At 38.1% G+C, this 21,237-nt stretch overlaps 1 protein-coding gene across 56 annotated transcripts in view; it reads right to left on the bottom strand.

The window, feature by feature from the left end:
- Nucleotides 1-21,237, bottom strand: part of Map2 (microtubule-associated protein 2) — a 258,236-nt gene that overhangs the window by 46,933 nt on the left and 190,066 nt on the right. For all 56 annotated transcript variants that reach the window (XM_087564816.1, XM_087564831.1, XM_087564821.1 and 53 more), the window contains 1 exon segment: nucleotides 16,573-16,857. In XM_087564816.1, the coding sequence (XP_087420942.1) occupies nucleotides 16,573-16,834 (262 nt within the window). In that variant the 5' untranslated portion in view covers nucleotides 16,835-16,857.

Genomic DNA, 21,237 nt, shown 5'->3' with positions numbered 1-21,237 from the left:
CACAGTCCTGGGTGATTTATTTTGCTAGGCACACAATTCTTGAAGCCTTTGTTACTGAGTTATTTGCTAGACTGGATGGATACTTAACACAATTTATTTATTTATTTATTTAGTGAAAGAGCAGAAAATGAACACAAAAGTTTTTGTTTATATTATATACATAAATTAGAGGTAATCCATACATTATAGTCACCAACTTTACAGATGCATAATTACTTCATGTACTTTGGAAGAATTTGACATTTTTACAAAAGTATCATTAATTTAGAATTCCAAGTACTTGAGTGTTAATTAACTTTCCTAATCTAAAATTTTTAAAATACTAATTAAAGCTCTCTTTATTTGGGAAAATAATAAAAGAACACAAGTACCATTAGCTTATGTGATAAAATTACATCTGAGCAATGCAACAGTGTTTCAGTCTTTTGTGTAGGACTGCATGTTGGTATCAACCAAGAATTACTTTGTTTATAACAGTGGAACTTAATCCATAAAGAATGTATTCATAGAAAATAGCCAAGAAATGATACTGTGGCCATTTTAGTATAAAGGGGTCTTAAAAGAGTCTAAGAAGAGACAGTGAGTGAGGTGAGAACTCAAGGCATGCCTCTGTCCAGGATAGTCACATTCTTCCTACCCAAAGCATGCTATATCCTCAGAATCATGTTTCATTGGCGAGCAGTAATTTGGTTTCAGTTTATTTTGGAAAAGAAATCATAGGAAATTTTAATTTCATTATTTTTGGTGGAGAGAAAACTAATTTAGTAATGTAATTTTGGTTCACAATTGAACATAAGAAAGAGAGGATTTGATTTTTTTGTATATGTTTAATCCTAATTGTCAGAAAATAATTTTAACATCTTCTTAGAAAGCTTTAACAAACGTTTACTTTTTAAGGAATTTATCAGGGGACAGTTATGGTAGGTTCCTGTCTGCAAGCATAAAAGAGCATTATGAATAGTGTCAGGAGTTGGTTCTCATGTGGGACCCCGAACAAGTAAAATGAAGGCTGTCTTGGTCTCTGTTTCCTGCCATTGGATACCCTTCCCATATGGGAATACCTGATTGGGCCTTTTCCCATATGGGCCTCAGTGGGAGAGGATATTCCTAGTCTTGTTGGGACCAGATGTCCCAGGGTGGTATGGTACCCAAGGGAGGCTCCCCCTTATCTGAGCAGAAGGGAAGGAAACAACAATGAGAGAGGAATCTGTAAGGGTAGACTGGGAGGGAGGGACTGTGATTGGGATGCAAAGGAAATTAAAAATAAATTATTAGAGGAACAATTCAGAAAGAGCACAAATGACTTAAAAAAAAAGAATTTACCAGGAGCTAAAGATAGAGTGGTACTTGCTTAAGATCTTGGGTTCAATTCCCAGCACCCATTTTTGATTAAAATATATGCTTTTAAAACAATAATATGACAATACTGGAAGAAGTAATTTTATACTGGTTTAACTGAACAACCAAATGAGTTGTTTGGAATATTAATAGTAGTAATTTTCAAATAGAAAATAATATACCTTCTATTTAAAACTTTATAGTGTATTTGGGAATATATGGCCTTGAACAGCAGTTCTGGGAGTTTCATTTGGTCCAGCAAATTTACATCTTCCTTCAAAGAAGCAAAGGAATTTATCAACAAGACAGCGACTGTAGTTTTCCCTACAGAGTAAGAGATGGCTTTTCCCAGAGGAAATGCAATCAAGAGCTCTCCTGGGCAGACTCTGCATCGCCATTGCCTGGCTCCTGGGACAGGAGCAAACTCACTGAGGGTTTGGATAAGTTCAGGGGAGATTAAGAATAAATGGAGCAAAGAAACACAAAAGATGAAGCATGACAATCATAACATCAGAATAAAAACAATAAAATCATAAAGACCATGATTTTGTCTTATGTATATGCATATTATTTTCATACATTTAATTATGAATGATATTTTTCCTTCATCCTACACACACACACACACACACACACACACACACACACACACACAAACACCACATACACATACACCACACACACATATATGCTTCTATTCATTTATCCATTTGTCTATCCATCTGCGTACTTATCCACTAACTTGACAACCCATCTATCATAATTTTATCTATTTATGGGACAACTGTCCTTTAGGGTAAATAATTAAGAAGTTACCAGTATCTGACTAGTGCTTGAATGTTAACCTTGTGATAATCTTTATTTTATCATTAATGTCAATATGACAATGAGAGAATTTCCATGTATAATGAAAGTAACTTGGCTGTACTGTCAAGACATAGTTAAGAAAAGTTTGTAAGAAAAATTTGTAAAAAGGAATGGAAGGAAGAAAGAGAGAAAGAAAGAATAAATGAATGAATGAACCCAATGAGTAGATCTGATTACAAACTAAGAGTAAGTTCCCTGAATCTAATTTATCTTATAGCTTTTTATAAAGTTGTAACATTGTTGATTATTGGGTAGTCCAAGGAATACATCCAAATAAGGTATAGTCCAAGGAACATAGAGGTAAGTAATTAATATATTACCACTTAGTTAAACATTTGAAATACCTCCTTGCTTGAATGCCCAGCTCTGACTACTAGACAATATATCAGGCTTTTGCCACTTATAAAATGTATGTAAATTAACCCTGCACCCGTGTTCTACTGCACAGCTCAGCATTCCCAGCCCTTTGTTTCCTCCTGCAGATCATTCACACTACATCATTCTTAGGGCCTTTCTGTTCCCAGTCTTCATCATGGCTAAAATTTAAAGGCAGGCCCAGGATCTGTGCTTAGCACATCTTTATGCATAGGTTGCCATGATATTAATATATTAAAGCCCAGTTAATTCATAAAATTGATAGAGTTGACAATCTCAGTAGCTTGGAAAATTCTACGCTGCTTCTTAAGTGAAGACGTAACATTGTTGGTTGACCCAATAATTGTTATTGAATGTGCAGCCTGCGGACTTGAATCAGGACCAGCTGGGCCTTCTCGAACAGGCAACGGTTCAGCAGCTAGACTGCGAGCACAAAATGCAAGCAATTCAGCGTATGCCTGGACACAGATTTTTTTTTTGGTCGATTTCTTGCAGCTTGTTAAAAGTGAACCAAGATGCATCGACAGTACATTCAACCATATGGATATAAAAACCACTAAATGTTTCTGCTTTGAAGCATCGTGGGTATGATAATGGTGTGTTAAAAGAAATGACAAATAAGTCTACCGTACATTCGGTGGAAAGGGAAAACAAAACAATTTAAGACAGAATGCTCCTGTCAAGAAGGTTTTTCTCAGTTGGGTATGAGATGGTTGCCTAGGAAACCAATGTTAATTGCTGCTGCTGCTGCTGGAATCTAGTCAACAAGGAAAGCACTGTGTAGTTCGAAGGGCTCTGCTAAACAAACAGCCTCCATAAATTCATCAAGAAGGGGGGGGGAATTCCTTGCTTCTTCTTGCTTAATTTGGAGAGTAAATGGCTCTTCTGAAAGTATTTCCTTGAATTAGCTGGTGAGGAAAGCATTTAGGGAGCAGACTGTTGGAGGATTTTGTTTGTTTGTTTCCCTGGAATCTTTGCATTCATTGAGGAGGCTGGCAGAGAAGCATTCAGACTTCTACTAATGCACAGCGTCTCAACAGCTACAATCTTTGCTCAGCAGCCCTTTCTCCCCACCGTTTCTAAAGATATGCTGACTGAAACAAGGCTCCCACATTATTTAAGGGGCAAATGCATTGTAAGTAAAGTCAACTTATAAAGACATTCAAGAAAAGAAATCACAGTTGTATGAAGTTCGGGGGTTTTTGTTTGTTTCTGTTTGTTTTCTAAGGGAATTTACTTAGCATCTGTAAGGATGCTTGGCTACTACTGGAACATACGAAGATGAGACACGGCACCCCTGAGCCCAACTGTTTTTGAATTGTTTACACATAGGGTAATCTTACTGAAGGGCACATTTTGTTTTTCTACTTTCTAATTTTCCCTCAGTGGCCACAGATTTTTGATTAGTTCTCCCGTGGACACTCCTGTTTGATATTCATGTCTAAACAAGTAGGAATTATGATTCTAGGGAGAGGTTCCCCTCTCTTTAAAAAGTAGAATTATGTGTATGAGAAAATTACATGGAGGTGTATATTCCTGTGTGTGGGTATGTGCAAATCATAGCAGGTGTCCATGGAGGCCAGAGGCATTGGATCCCCTGGAGCAGGAATGAGTCAGTTATGAGTCATCTGATTAGGTGCTGGGAGCTGGATTCAGGTCCTCTGTGAGAACAGCACACATTGCACTCGTAACTGGTGAACCGTTGCTCCGTGTCCCAGACTCTCAACCTCAACCTATGTGTTCAAACCTATAATCTTACCTAGATTCCACCATCACATACTCAAGCAAAGCCCTTAGAGACTTCACTGGCTTGGTCTGGCTTTCAAAACTGGCTAAGGAGAAAGCTGTGGCAAATTAAGATAAATACCAGTGACCAGTTACTTCATCCAAAGGATGCTAAAGTAGTGAGCCAAAAACTAACTTGACCAGCATGGATAGAAACAGCACACACTGGGAAATTTTACTTCTAAATTTAGTAACCCAGATGGAAATAGAAGGAATAGTATTCGAGCAAAAGACTCATAATTAAGTGAATATGATCCCAATCTAGTTTTATACTTAAATGTTCTAGCTTTAAGCTTGGAGGGCTGATTTCTATATTACCATACTTACATATACTTGTGTTGCTACTTGTAGCAACATATATTAGACATTTGATAATTAAGTCAAGTACAATATTTCTCTGATCTAAATTAACTGGATAAACATAAAATTAATAAAGAATTAATTTCCTAAAAATTTCAAATAGCTTTAATCCCAACAAATTAAATATAATCATTTGGTCACTGAGGGATTGATTTGTAATGCCAAATAAGGGATTTAAATGTTCTACATTATTCTTATTAAAACTGGTACTGTGTTTTGCAGACTTTTGAAAACTTGTAGCGTCTTCTCTGTTAGGGATTAAATATGAGAGAAGAAGTATACATGCAAGCAATCCTTTTATAATTAATAATATGGTTCAAAGTTCAGCCACAGCACAACGTAAAGTGGATCTCTCCACTGGAACCTTCCAAACAAGCATAACTAAAGATTGTTAAATGCATTCTGTTATGACTAATGGTTAGGAAAGTGGAATGATTTTCCAAGAGTACAGTTTTAAGTAGGAAAAGAAACATACAATCTACTATTGCCACTGGAGCTTGATATAATTATGAATAAAGCCTTTGCTAGATTTCTAAAAATTCTACATGTCAAAAATATTCTAAAGTAATGACTAAGCTTTGCTCTGGACTGAGGAAAGTATCCCTTTAACTGTGAGCCATATATGGCTCATTATGTAAGATATGTTAGAAATAAACAATAGTAATCCAAAAATATTTGTATAAACTTAGAAATTACACATAAAATATATCCATACAAAAATAAAATTCATCACAGTGATGACATTGCTTCAATGTTGCTTACTTTTCTCAATCTCTATTAACACTTACTTATTTCTATCTTTATTACTATACTTATCCCTTGAATAGGAACCCAGCAGAAAGAGATCGGAGCCTGTGCTTTGATGGAGTAGTAGAGTGAGTATGAGACAGGATGTCATCAGGATAGGCATGCTGTAGGAAAGGCAAGTGGGCTTGGCAAGGGGGAAGAGGGGGAAGACCATATGTAAGCGCCTGTGCCCACTGACACCTTGAAGAATCTAAGGAGACAGAGGCAACAAAGGTGATAGAAGGCTTATGTTAATTACTTCTGAATTTTGCTTATGGTAGTTGTGTAGGAAGACGATACTGTAGTTTATGTTGTACTCAAGAATCACAGACAGACCTTGGTTTAGTATGGGGATCAGAATCCTGTAGAAGAGATTTATGGGGCTTCCTGAGGATATGGAAACTCAGATATTTTATGGAAACCATTTCAATGATAATTAACTGGTTCCTGTTTCTAAGAATTTATCTAAGAATGCCTGGTTTCTGACTTGTTTCCATTCCATTTGCACTGAAGAACTACTGATCCCCAACATCTATGGGGACCTCCCATTCCTTCTCATCCCTCAAGAGTAAGAAGAAAACGTAAGGGAAAGAACTTGCAAGAAGTTCAAGAAGCTCTGCTTCTCCCCTACTTCTGTTTGTTATATAATTGGGAGATGTAACATCAAGCAAAGGGGTAAAATTACTTGTCTCAACAAACTCATAAAAAGAGAAGTTTTTAATACCAAACTACACTAATTAGTGTCTTATCTGAAAAGACCATAATGGAAGAGATATCTCAATATCATAATTAAGACTATGTCAAGGTTATAATATTCTTTGTAAATTACTTTGTCACAATTGGTTTATTTATTTTTGTTCAGATCTGGTGACAAGTGAGGTCTTGTGCTTATATAGAATTTCTGCTTTCTCTCTGTCACACAGCAGAGCTGAAGGTATTGTTATTGAAGGCCCAGAAGGCTCAGAACATCTTCTCTCAGTTAAGAAATATTCAATATTTTCTTAACATAATATACAGTGGAAGATATATTTTCTCACTAAACTATACTAAATTCAAATTTGTGAACTGATACTGACTATAAATAATTTACAAGTAGCAACAAGAAAGGAGACCTCTAACACCAACGACAGCCAAGTTCCCAATGTACTTGGATCAGATGTACAAGTTAAATGAGGTCCACTGAGAATTTTAAGCACTGAATATTTCCTTACAACAGGCTGGCAGGTAATGGCATGGAGGTAGGGAATGACTGCTATCCCAACTAAATGAACTTACCCACTTAAAATATAATTCTCATAGTGGCTACATTTTGGATTACAAATTCAGTCACTTGTTTCTTATTGAAATAAGGACTTATAAGAATTAGGTAGGAAATGGTCTGAGGACCAATATTTGTGATCCTGTGTTAGCATAGTGCTTTGTTTATATTTCTGTGAAAAAGTTCAATTTTTACAGCTCATTTGGTATCTATGGCCCTCATGATAAGCTAAAGAGGGGTGGGGAGAAAGAAAGGAAGAACCAGTTTTGACATATTAGCATGTATATTGTACTTCATAAGAACACCATGAACAGCAACCACAGTCTTGGGGGTTTGATTTTTTCACTACTGGGGATTAAGCACAAGGTACCACTCATCCAGGCAGTGAGACTACAGTGAGCTACATTCCGACCTCTATTTCAGTCTTTCCAGGGTTGTAGTTTCAAATCTTTGCTTTTCAAGCTGAAAATAGTCAATAGCCAATCTTTCAAGGAAGGTGACAAGTTTGGGAACTCAAATGCAACATATTTCAAGGGAAAACCATATTCAATTAATTATTTGACCTTCTGTGGTGCCTATAAAGGAAATAGAATATACAGCTTACATTATTATCCAGAAAGAAAAGAAAAGGATGGATCTCAGGATGCCCTTCTCCCCTTAAACAGCAAAGCAAAGTAAGACCATCCATTGAATTTTTTTCCTTAGGCCAGGTATATGGCTCACAGTAGAGTGCTTGCTTAGCATGAACAAGGTCCTAGGCTTACTGCTCAGTCCAGTCTACAAGAGAAAATTTGTTTTCTATACTAGGTTTTCTATTTTAATATAGAAATATTGTTTACTATGCTTCCCATATGGAAGTTATTTCTTCGACTCAGAGATGAAACATGAAAAATGGTTTGTTTGTTCAGTCATAGTTTGCTCGGGTGAGTTTCAAAATTAGGCTAATATCTTTTCAAACCAGCATTGATATACTCTTTTAACAGTACAATTAAATCCATGACAGAGAACATACAGTGTGCGTCAAAGCCCTGGTTGTCCATTTATCAGGATTGAGACTTTCTGTGTTCCTGATCTGGAACAGCAGATCAATCCTTATCTTACAGTCACAGGATTGGACCAAACCAAACCAAACCAAACCAAGCCAAACCAAACCAAACCAAACCCACAAAAACCAAATAAAACCCAAAAAAACCAACCCAACCCAACCAACCAACCAACCACCACCACCACCATCAATGACAACAACAACAACAACAAAACAACGACAACAACAACACTACAAACAGGTCTATGTTCCAATCTCAAGCTATTTTGAGGAACATTTCCTCAATCCAGGCCAATGTTATATTGAGTTTTATTTTGAAAGGATGAAACAGAATTGGTCAGCATCTGCAGGATTCTTATCTGTTAGATGCTCACGTTTGTCAAAAGTTATTGATCGTAACTTTAAATATTATTTCTAATTCATGAGCTATCTGATTAGATGTGTTGCATATTCTTGTCATTCCCAGTCCTCCAATCCTCATTAGAGAAAGTCAAGCCTGGTAACACTTTCTTTCCTCACGGGCGTACTATAGAGATCCCTTTCAATTACTTCTACGGCAACCAACAGCTCTCCCATCTTTACAATGCATCCAGCTTCCTCTCACCGTCTCAGTTTATTCTCACATTCCCAGTATATCTTTCCAGTTCAGTCTTACAAATGCATCGCTCACACTGCGGTCTTTTTTGTAGCACTAAGTTGTCTACATGATTTCCCCTTTTAGCTTTATATATGGATTCTCAAGCTCTTTCTGCATTAATTAAAATATTTAATAGTATCTATACAGGAGATAGAGTAAGATATGTCAAAGGAAGAGATAAAAAACAAAGCACAGGTTCAAGGAAGACATTTATGGTCTTGGAATAATAACTAGTTAATAAGTAACCTCAGTAGATGGATGCTCTTAGCAATGTATAAGCATAGTCCCTGCATATTTAGGAAAGTGTTAGCCGAGAATGGGATCAGAGCAGCTCTCTGCTCTTGCTGGTAGACGTCCAAGACCCTTCCCAAAGGTTTCCCAGCACTGTGTCTTATAATAAATAGAACAAAACCATCACAGTTTGGCTGGATACAATGTAACAGTGATACAAAAACAATGTTTTTAGTCCAGTCAGAAGACTCAGGTTGGAGGACTCCATAAGGGAAGGAGGTCTTCGTTTGCCTGTACAGCCCTGATCTGTACGTTCAGTTTAGACTCAAGCCTAATGTTCAGGCTGCTGTACTAGAACTGCATTGTCCTGCAATTTTTATCCTTCCTCCTTATCCCAGTATAATGCTTTGTGAAATTTTGTTCTTCTTGCAACAAATTTTAAAAGCAGACACTTGACTTTCATATTTGTATTATGGCAAACACCTAGCATTTCTATAGCTGTTAAAATCTGAAGGAGAACCCAATGCATGTGCCCCTCCCCCACCTCAGTTCAGCAGCTCAGCTAGGTAAGAACTGTATTTTTTATGAGTGTAGCTGAACGGCGTAACTCGTTTGCTGAGAGTTGCTGCATGGTGAGCTGGCAGCATGTGGTTCAGTCTTGTCCCCCAGGATTCACAACGTCTGGTCAGATATGGCTGAAAGCACCAGGGTTTGTAAAGCAGCACCAGCTTTTCTATTCATCTGTTCTTGATATGAATTTCCATATTCCCCCAAGAGCAGGTGCAAATGCCTATGTAACATGCTCAGGAGCAATGAAGCATGAAGGTACAGGGAGGAAGGGAGAAAGGCTCCCTACACCACAGCAGAAAATCAGTGTATCTCAGTAGCTTGTAGAAGGGGGTGGGGTGTTGACTGCGAAGTAGTCCCCGGATATTCAGGAACGCAACAAAAGCACACTCAAAGCCCCAGTACTTGCCATTCAGTGACAAATACTTTTCCGATATAAACTAGCAATATTGTCAAATACTCTCTATATATTTATAGATGCATGGCTATGTAAACATATATTACTATACAAGTCAAATGATACATTATTGCTTGATCACACATATAGTCTCAAGGTGCCTGAAAATTATTGATAAAATTATAACCACATTTCTCTTTCTCCCCCTACCTCTCTCTCTTTCCCTTCTCTCTTTCTCTTCTCCCTCTCTTCCTTTTATGTCTTATAAGGAAAGAATACATAGAAATAGAACATCAAAAGGTCCTTAATAATGTTAATCAAATTAAAGGTTTGCCAAAGACTAAAATGAATTTCAAAACAGTCACTTCTATTGCTGATCATTTTCTCACATTCATTTTAAATAACAAAGATTTTATAAACTGGTAAGAATTTTTCTCTAAATGGAGATTTTTTTGAACCCTCAGAAATTGGAAAGCAATGAAAGAATTCACAACAGCAAATTAGAAACAGAAAATATAACAGCAAATTAGAGATGTGAAAAATGTCAAGGTATTAAGAAATATAGAATAGGGGAAAGTTTGAAAATTATAAAATATAATTAAATATCTACATTTAATTATGCACACACATCAAATTGGCACAAATTGCTTTTAGCACAATAGTCTTGGCAATAGCTCAAATCCAGTAGAATAGTTTTTTAAGTGTTAATCAGCCAACAGAACTGATGAAATACTTTTAAAAATAACATTCTTGATGTGGCTCCACTATCTAATAGAATCCAAGACAAATGAGATGGTCCCATTAGGTGAGAGGCATTCACGAACACAACAGAATTAACTGTGTGTAAATAAATCAGATTTTAAAGTATCACATTATATCCTCAGACAGAACTTTGCTCACCTCATCTCAAAAGTTTGTAGGCATTTAAAATTCCAAAGCAATCCTACAATATGTTGAGTCATTGAGTTTAACCAGAACAGTCTCGAGAAACCAATTTTTCCAACATTTTGATTTGGAATTACTGGTTTAAGACAATGTCTTCCTGCTGTGACTTTGACTGAGAAGCAAAAAAGGTCGACAAACCATCACATGACTGCATTTAAATGAAAAACTTTACTCTGTGTTTATCTCTTCCTCCATTGTGTAAAGCATAGACAGCTCTAGCTTGGGTTACCAGGTATATACAATCCCATTCCTCCCGAGGAGCCAAAGCCATCAATCTGTAAGACACTGTCCACAGAAGCTGGCCCTGATAGGCTCAGACCCAGTAGGATCAACACAACAAGCCACACAGTAGGTCAGAAGTGCACCCCCAACACCCGCTACATCTGCTAGAGACCATGCAGGACAAAGCAAGCATAACAGATACAAACCTCGTGGAACTGTCTTAATTAAAAAAGATCCACATCTCTCTCCTCCCTTTTTAGCCCAAATGCCTAACCTTCATGAGGAAAGCATTGAAAAGATTCCCATTTTCTGGTCTCATCCACCGGTGTTGCCAGGCCGGACGCTTTGCAGCAAGCCTGTGTGTGTGTGTTTTTCCTGCAGATCCACCCTTGAATGCTAAGTAACTGCTCTGCACACGCCTCTCTCTGCGGAGCTCAGGGAAATGGCAGCCAGAGCAATGAGTGGTTGGCATGGCAACAAGAAGACGAAAATCTGCAACCTCTTGTATTGTTAGGCCTGCTTGTTTATTTGCCTCAGGGGCCTATGCGGATAGCTTTAGTCATTTTGCTGGAGAAATGGCACTGCGCTATTTTGCTCTGCGTACATTAATGTATATATTCAGTAGGTTGTATTTTAAAGGGGGATCTCAATTTAGAATTGAAGGTAGAATGAGAGGGTAGCAAGAAGCAGGTTTCAGTTCTCCAAGGTTGGAAAGGGGGAACAGGAAGAAGCTAGAGCTCTTTGCTGTTTGCATATGAGTGATACCAACCTCTGCCCCTAATATGTGCTTTCCAGCTTCCACATGTAGTCTCTGCAACAATAATTTTATGGGTCTGGGTCTGTCTGTTATTGAGCTGCTTGAGTTAGGGGGGTGTTAAAATGTAGAGAAGGCTATATCATTTCCTGGGTAGGAGGTAGACCTGGAAAAGACAGCTGGAAATATAGACATGCCAGGAAAAAAAGGGATTGTGGAGAATGGCTGGGAGGCAGGTAAAGAAATGTCCTTCCATTTTTATATTTACCCCAAGAGATATGCAAAAAAGAGCCACTTCATCTGGGCACTTGTTTTCTCCTATTAGTGTTCAAACTCCATGCCCGAGGACAGCTGAAGTCACTCAGGCCTGCTCTTAAAAACTTGCATACTTTGATATCTATAAATATCTTTTTTCTTCTCGGCCTCCCTTCAATCTCCACTTAGGAGGAAGCTGAGAATCACGCTATGATTTTATGCCATGCTCCAGGAGTGTGAATATAAATTCTGCGACAGAAATGTGCACTTTGCCTGCTATGGATGGCAGCTGCAGAGGGACTCTCTTCTATAAAAATAAGAAGCTTGGACCCTGTAGCACATGGTCTTGGGTGACAACTAAACCCGAGGAGGGTCCACCCATCTTCTGGATGGACAAAAGGTGATACTGATAAGATTAATTCTATCAGGCAACAAACCAACAAAAACAAAACAATAAAACCTCTAATCTAAAGGAATCTTGGAAACCTTGCCTGTCGGCAGCCTGCTTAGAAAGTCAATAAATGATAAAATATATACAAAAATTTTGTCTCTTCTTGGAGAAAAGACAATTCAGAAGGAAACCAAGTGGCATGGGTTTCAGTTGTTCTTCTGTGTCCTTGTGGTTGAGGGTTGAGGGAGGAGGAGGAATGGCTTTAGGATTCCTATGATATCAAAATCTGAAGTTCGAGTCCTTATTTAAAATCTTATAATGTTTGCATAAGGCCTCTGCAATCCATACATATGTCTTAAATCATCTCTACACTGCTTATATTATGGATAGAGTATACAAATTCTATGTTAATAATTGATATACTGCATTAAGAAACAATGACTAGCAGAAAAACACTATTATTCTGTCCAAACATAATTTCTTTCAAATTTGTTTAGTTAACAGTTGTTTTTGGCAATGGATGAGCAGATAAGGAAAAGAGACTCCAGTTTTGCAAGCATCCCTTGATGAACACAGAGGAATCAGAGACTCTTCTGTCTCTAGAGAGATAATGGTGCTCAGAATACGTGAGGGAGGCAGAATGAAGACACGCTTTACAGGTTTGGCTTTTACAATTAGCAAACATTATATTACAATGATTTCATAATTGTACTTAGCAACGGTAAGATTCAAAGCCACAGACAACGGGAAGTCAGATGACATGACAACCAGTGACATTGCCAACTGCGGAGCACACTGATGGGGGAGAGAGAGAGATCAGGCTGAAGGAGGCCCAGTCTTGGGAAGATGTGATGGCTCCATCTTTGTCCATGTAAACCTGTTTATTGCAATGATTACAAACAAGCTCAGGGAACCAACTTCTGGGAAGGAAGAGACAACCCAGCTAAGAAGAAAGCAAAGAAATATTTTTGAGTCAACTAAGAATTTTGAGGCCATCACAAGCACAGCTGTGGACCTCCTCCCTGCTGAGGATTGCTCTATGTGAACAATTTGTTTTTTGAGAATTATACTTTATGGAAGAAATGAGATATACTGCTGCTGTATATATAAACAAACAAACAGAGAATGAGCTTCTTGGTCCTTAAAATGGACACCTCCAAATACAATGCTAATTCTGATTGGGTCATCATCTTCAAAGCATAGCATTTAAAAAATGCCATATTTGAGATTTAAGAGGATTTGCTTATACAGGTGATGACTTGCAACATACATTATTCTATAAATCATCAATGACAACTGCTATCATTTTACTAAACTTGCTTTAAGAGAAGCTAATTGCATAGTAACTCATCATTGGAGCATTCTTCGTAAGTAAAAGGAAACCAGTTTTACATTTTGCTCTTCCTAGAGCTTTCTACACTGGCATATCTTAGGTATTCAATAACTGGCCTGTTATTTTTAGAAGGAAGTTAGTTTTAAAAAAAATCACACCATAGTTTGGATTGAAAACATCACTATGGCAACCCACAGATGAGGATGTACCACCTCTGTCACTGTGAGCACACATATGAATGCTTAGAAGTCATTTTTCCCAGGTAACATAAGAAAGGCTAATTTAACACACGTTGAGATGCTTCCACAAAAAAAACACTGGATGTTCCTGATGCTACCACTTGAAAGAAATACCTGTGAGTTTGATTTAATTTATATCATTTTCTCAAGGAAGCTGGCAAGGACACACTGACCTGACAAGTAGATCTTTCTGCTGCTGTTAGATACTTCTTTAAGACCACCAAACAAATAGACTATTAAATGAAACAAGCTGTCCGTAGCTTGAACAAGCATGCTATGTAAAGAGGTTGTATTGCTCCATGGTAGTCAATAAGAGTCATGTGTTGAGTATCCAGGAGACAAAACTAGACAGGCATGGTGGCTCATAACTGTCATTCCAAGATGAGGGAAGCTGAGGCTAGAGGATAACCTTGACTTTAAGGAAAATCTGGACTATACAGTGGGTTCAAGGCTAGCCTGGGCTACAGAGTGGAACCCTCCTCAAAAACAAAACAAAACAACAGCAGCAAGCAAGACCTCCAAAATCAAGAGATTAGAGTTTTCAAATTTGTCTATTTATTCAATCACTGGTCCAACACATGTTTACTGAACACTGCAACTGTAAAACCAGGGTCCACAGGATGGGAAAGATTCTTGATCTGTGTCATTATCTCTTTCCTTCCCCCTAACCCTGGTGTGGTAGCTTGTCCTCATCCTTTATGCCTCAAACCTATCAAAGACCTGTCAGTGCAAATTCCCACCCTCAGCAAATTACATTGTATTCAGTTAGAGACAAAATGGTCCTTGTTCAAGAGTGTTGCCACCACTGCAACCCACGATGGTAACTAAGAGATACTATGCCTCGTAGCACTGCCTTTATACATTTTGTTGCATTTGTATAACCTTCACTGGAACCATGGAAGGAAGCATATTTTTATTTCACTTTTAATCATGATTTTTTTATAAGATGTATGTCCTCTTGGAACACTATAGTTTCTTAATTTCCTGGGTTAGTCAAGTTACTGCCAACCTCTTTTTTTCTGATTCTCAGGGAATTCTGCAGGGCCCTGGTTTTGCATCAAAGCAACTGCAGAAGACTCAGCACGCTGGAGAATCTTTAAGAGGGATACAGTGTGTGCTAATGTTGAAACACACAGAACTACCACAACCTGATGGTTTGTGTAGTGTTTAACAGAGTCTGAGCTACTGCACTACATTGAACATTTATTCTTTTTCTATATTCCTGTGAATTTGTTTGGCACTCCAGGACATATTTGGGAAGATTTGTCCTAAGTTAAAAATAAGCCCCTTTCATCTCTGCCTTTTCATATTTCTCATTTCACACTTGACATCCTGTGAATTGTATTCAAATTAATTTCCATAGAGATCATATGCCATGAGAACCTCTGAGCTATAGAGTATGGGCACCAGATTTTGTATGGAAGCTAATATAACACTTACTATGTAGAACAATATTACTAAAATACCACCTACTAATGTGGTGGCAAAATTTAAACTATATATTAGAAATTTATATTATATATTTTATACTTTTTCCTGTCATTTAAAATGTCTCTACTACTTCCTTATTAAAAAATCAGACATGCATATATACATGCATATTTATACACCCATAAACTTATACCAATACACACACACACACACACACACACACACACATACCTACACACACTTATAATTTGTACCAAGAACCTCATGCACTCTAAGTATGTATAACATTAACTATACCCCCGCCCCTTACACATAAGGTGTTTTGACCAGAGTGTATAGCGAATAAGCATCACAGTCTAATTGTTGGGGTACAGAAACCAACCTTCACGTAAGTAAGGGATGACTTTGAAGGGGGAAGTGCTTTATTTTACTACTTGTAGTATGTCCAGTCTTTTGATGAAATAAGCTATAATCTGTAAGTTCAAATACATGAATTTCTGAATTACAGAAAAAAGGGAAATGATGAGAAGAATGCTATATTGTAAAATAACATTTTTCTAGGTCATTAATGCTCTGTACTTATGGGGTCATTTAGGGTGGTATCAATGTTAATATTTTTAAAACAAGTTAGTGATACTGGGGCTGAAGAGGTTGCTCAGTAGTTTAGAGCACTGGTCACTCTTCCAGAAAACTCAGGTTTTATACTCAGAACCAAATGGTGGCTCACAACCATCTATAACTCTAGCTTCGGGGAAGCCAGTGTTCTCTTCTGGCTACTGCAGGTGCTGTCTGCATGTGGTATACAAACATATATGCAGGCAGAATAGCCATAAATATAGAGTAAATGGAATTAGCTGTATTATATTTTTCTTTTAGCCTCTGTGTATTGTGCTTTGGAAATCTGAGGCTTGTGAAAGTGTCCCCGTATTTGAACATGCATGTTCATCTCCCCTATCTTCTCTTTCCTTCTCCCCTGTTTCCTCGGAAGGCTGATGAAGTCTGTTGAACTTAGTCAGGCCCAATGTCACTTGTAAGAAGAAAATGGTAAGATTATTTTTTCCTGTAGTAGGATAAAATACTGATAGTTTAAGCAAAATAGACATACACTGAGTGTTTTGCCTATAAAGATTAGGGTGGTGAAAACCGAAGTGGGGGTTGGGGAGATCAAGTCTGCAACCAAGTTGGGGGAAGTCAAGCTAACTGCCACAGTGTTTGGTGCTTGCCATACTAGGTTGTCTATTTCTCCTGACGGGGACTCCAGTCCTTACAGAGTGAAAGGCCCAGCTGCTGTAGATGAATTCGCTGTCAGAGTAACACGACTACAAAGCACAAAGATGTCCTCGAGGCCCTCGTTACCTGCTGTTTCTCTGTCAGCTGAGGTCAGCTCTCCGTTGATCCCGTTCTCTTTGGTATCTGAATAGGTGCCCTGTGACCCGTGCTCCCCAAAGGCGCCTTCCTCCTCCTCTCTGTATGGAAATCCATTGGCGCTGCGGCTCAGCCCTTCCCCTGAGCCACCCTGGTCCTTCATCTCTGGCGAGTGGGGGTGTGCAGCTGCCTCTGTGAGTGAGGCTGATGTCCAGTGTGGTGCCTTTCCTTCGTCTTTCCTCTCGTCAGCCATCCTTCAGATCTCTGTACTGTCTCCTGCAGACAGAATGTATACATACTAGTTATCACTTTGGGGAAACCTGAGAGCATTAGTAGCAAGGAGGGGACAATTTGAGGCCCAGTCAGTGGCTTGCTGTATTGATAACTATCCTTAAAAACAAAAACAAAAACCAAAAGAATTAAAAACCAACAAAAAAAATCTAACAGATGTTGTTGAAACAATAGTTTTTATATTTACATGGCTTTTGTTTGTTTTAAGAACATTTCAGGAATGTTCCATAAAATTACATATTCTCTTTAAAAACAATTATATTTTAGGACAAGTCTTAACCAACATGTTTGACATACAGTTTGAATATTCAGTGATAGCTAATGAATGATTTGCTGTGGGAAAATTGAGTTAGAAGAGGGTAGGAAGAGGAAGAGCTGGAGGAAATACCATATTCTTAGACATCATTCAAGTACCCTTTAAAAACAACTTCAAGGGAACCTAGAGGACAACATGGTCAGCATTTCCATCTCAATAGCAATCAAATCAAGCCAACTGGATGCTGTTTGCTGTGTATTTTGATGCAATGGATGATAATTATTGACCAATTTTTAACCCTACTTATATTTTAAGGGACTCTGACATCCTTCTATAAATACAAATTTTGCAGGGAAAAAGTCAAAATGTGGGGTTGGAACTGTACCCTGCTTAATGGCATCATCGTACTACTGAAGCAAGAGCTGAAGATGCAATGTCACAGACATGAGTGCGGGAGCTCTGAGTTAGAGCAAGGGACGGTTCGCTGGGCAGGAGGCATTTTTTTAAACCTTATGTGAATGGCAGATACTGTGTGACCTTCTCTTACATGCGGATGCTACTAAATTTAGAGAGGTAACTGGCAGGGTGATTCACCCCTCAGTTTGGAGAATGGTTGCCAGTGATGTAGTCTTATCGATGGCTTATTGTCCCCACAGAACAGATGACAACATACGTAATGACTGTCTCTAATGGAAACCAAAATCACTTGCAAAGACTTCCAAGCAAACCAAAGCAAGATTAGGGAGAATCTATTTCTTTCCTCCAGGTGTTTAGAGATCCCACATACAAGTGAAAATGTCATTCATGGAATCAGGTTTACAAGAATCACTTGATTGTTTCTGACTTTATATTTACTTATTGTTCATATGCAGTCACTTGAATGTGTCAGGTTGTACATGTGGATGTCAGAGGACAACTTTATGGAGTTTGGTCCTCTCATTCCACCTTTTGAAGGTTCTGGGAACTGAACTCACATTGTCAAGCTGGCACCACTGGGTAACAAGCACTTTCACTTGCCGAGGTATCTCACAAGCCCTGCTTCTGAATTTCAATGCCTTTCTTTGTTTCCTGTGCTTTTGCCCCTCCTCTCAAAGAGAGTGAGACAAGCCCATTCATCTTAGCTAATTACAACATCAAAGTGCCTCCAAAATTTGTTTCCAAAAGCACTCTGTTCGTCTTCCACAAAATCATACTTAGTGTACAAAGAGCTTAGCTTTGAAAACATTGAGGGACTTATAAATAAACCACGAGTGTCTCTACATCACCTACCACGGCAAAGAACTTCATGTACCAAAGGCTTTCTCCGACAATTCCTTGTTTGACCGATTACAAAATCAAAGGAAATAATGGAAAGGAAACATTAGCAGTTAGCTTTGTTGTGGTTATAATGATGCCAGCACTGAATGTACCGCTCATCATTACGTGTAACCACTTAAGCTAGTTTTGTTGCAATTCCTGGTGCAACGACAGGAGCTCAGATACTTGGACAAGTACCTGAGGGACTTGCAAAGCTGCTCTGTGCAAAGGACTGAAGGAGCACCTGAGGGGCATGGCAAAGGTCTGAGACTGGAACCTGACGGTAAGGACAGACCCTCAGCTCTAAATCCCCCTGCCTCTGTACGTATGAGAAACTAAGTACATGCATTTTATAAATGTGATCCAGCAATGTTCACCCCCATCCCATTCTGCACTGTGCACTGGCCAAATCGCAAACCTGACATAAGAATCAAACACTGTGTCTTTTAAATTGTCACGGTATCTTCATGTTAGGTTCAAGGAGCCACCTCTGAATACAGACTTGCCTTCCAGAGCATCGTAGTCTTTGTGTGGCTCAATGTCTTTTACTATTCCTGGTCAACATTTCCATACTCTACTGTGGAAATCTATTCATTCATATATATATATATATATATATATATATATATATATATATATATATATATCCAATCTATTTTTGGTATGTGTGCAGAGTAAACTGTCAATATAGCTAAAAATCCTTCTTTAAAGAAGTCTGGGCTTTGCCAATATATCTTTTTGAAAACCAAATAGGATTTATATTTTATGATACTTTTAGATCTGTAAAGTATTGAGCAGATACTATAGAGTTTTTACCTGCTTGGCTTATAATTTTTCTAATTCTGACCATCTTTCATGAATGAAACACTTGTTATAGTCCATAAAACAACATTAATAAATTATTAGCTAGAACCTATAGTGTGGGTTATTGTGATGGCTATTCCCAATTGTCAACATGATTACTTCTGGAATTAACTACAATTCAGGAATGGATGGCACACCTGTGATCCAGATCTTGAGGCTGAAAGACAAAGGTTTCTGACCTGGATCTTAACATGGAGATCCTAAGGCATGGTGGTCATGAATAGCTTAGGTCCAGGCAAGGTAGTACACAATTTTAATCCCAGGATACTGGGGCAAGCAGATCTCTGAGTTTAAGGTCAGCCTGGGACAAATCGAGTTTTAGATTCAGACATGGTGGGTGGTACACATCTTTAATCTGGGCCACACCTTCTGTTGGAGGCCTACATAAGGGTACTGGAAGTAGGAAGATTCACGGTTCTTTGACTGCCTGCACTTAGTTGCCAGTACATCTGTTAGAACCTACTTCTGCAGAAGACCAGCTTAAACAACTAGCCTTGTGGGACTGAGCAACTACTGGATTCTTGGACTTCCCATTTGTAGCTGCCCGTTATTGGGTTAGTTGGACTACAGACTGTAAGACATTACAATAAATTCCTTTATTATATAGAGACATTCCATAAGTTCTGTGATGCTAGAGAACCCTGATCAACACAATTACCCAATACTATTTTTGTTTGTCTGCTTCAGGGTTGTAGCCAACACCCTACACTACATTTAATGTTCATCTCTAGTTTCATCTATGACTTTGACCTCCTAAAATGTACTATTCAAGTCAATCATACAATTAAATCATAGATAAAGTGCTCAAATAACTGGAGTAAGTGCTAGACCATACAAGTGTGAGCCTTCTCTGATTTCTTTCCTCTGTTGCTGGGTGCTTGCAGGATAATGTAATCATACAAAGTTTCACAACTGGCCAGGAGCTATTTCCTGATATCATATATATTAGTATATCTAAGAGGATCTGAGAAATAGTAAGCTTGTGGTGTATGTTCAACTCTGAGAGTTAAAATTTTATTTATCTTTTAAAAAGTTATTCAACCTTTAGAAGACATAGAAATAAAGTTTAACGTAGAAACAAACGAACACTGATCTGTGCATATCAGTGGTTCTCAACCTTCCTAATGCTGTGACCCATTAATATAATTCCTCATGTTGTGCTGACCCAAACCATAACATTATTTTGTTGCTATTTCATAAGTGTGATTTTGTTACTGTTAAAAATTGTGATTCAAATATCTGATATGTAGACTATCTTGTATGTGGACCCTAAAGGGTCACGACGCACAGGTTTAGAACCACTGGTTTACATGCATTTGTCTCTGTACGGGTGTGCACACCTAAATGCAGTGGCCATACAGTCTAGAAGACAGCATCAGATCCTGGGGAAGTAGAATTAAATGTAGTTGTGAGCTACACAGTATAGATGTTGAGACCCAAACTTGGGTCTTTTGTAGAAGCAGTACACACTTTTGCACTTAAAAATCCCCCCAAACGAACAAACAAAACCACTCATTGATAGTTCCAGTAGCTCTGGGAGTTTTGATGGTCACAGGAAATATAACAGCATGAAATTTTACAACTCACAGATAAATTTGTCTACGGCTTATCCCTCATTCCCAGGACGCCAGAACAAATTTCTCAGTGAACAAAACCTCTGATCTTTAACAGAACAATAACAGAACAATAACTAAGCCAACAGTTGTGCTTATTAGTGATCATCTACCTCAAAGATTGATATCATTTATTCCTAAGGGGTTAAACATTTACGAAATAAGTTCCTGAATGTTTAATGATTTCAAATTTTAGATTTAAAAAATGAATTAAAATTAATTTTGGAGGTAGGGCTTCCTAAGCACACTTAGGATTTCTCTTAATCCTGTAGTCACAAGTAAATCAAAGACCTTGCCTACAAAGTGTTTCCTGACTACAGGACAAACTGCAGGTGT

Source organism: Rattus norvegicus, chromosome 9, assembly GCF_021556685.1.
Source record: "Rattus norvegicus strain SHRSP/BbbUtx chromosome 9, alternate assembly SHRSP_T2T, whole genome shotgun sequence".
Classification (NCBI taxonomy): Eukaryota; Metazoa; Chordata; class Mammalia; order Rodentia; family Muridae; genus Rattus; species Rattus norvegicus.
The sequence above is the reverse complement of the archived record's forward strand: the minus strand, read 5'-3'. Positions and strand labels throughout refer to the sequence as shown.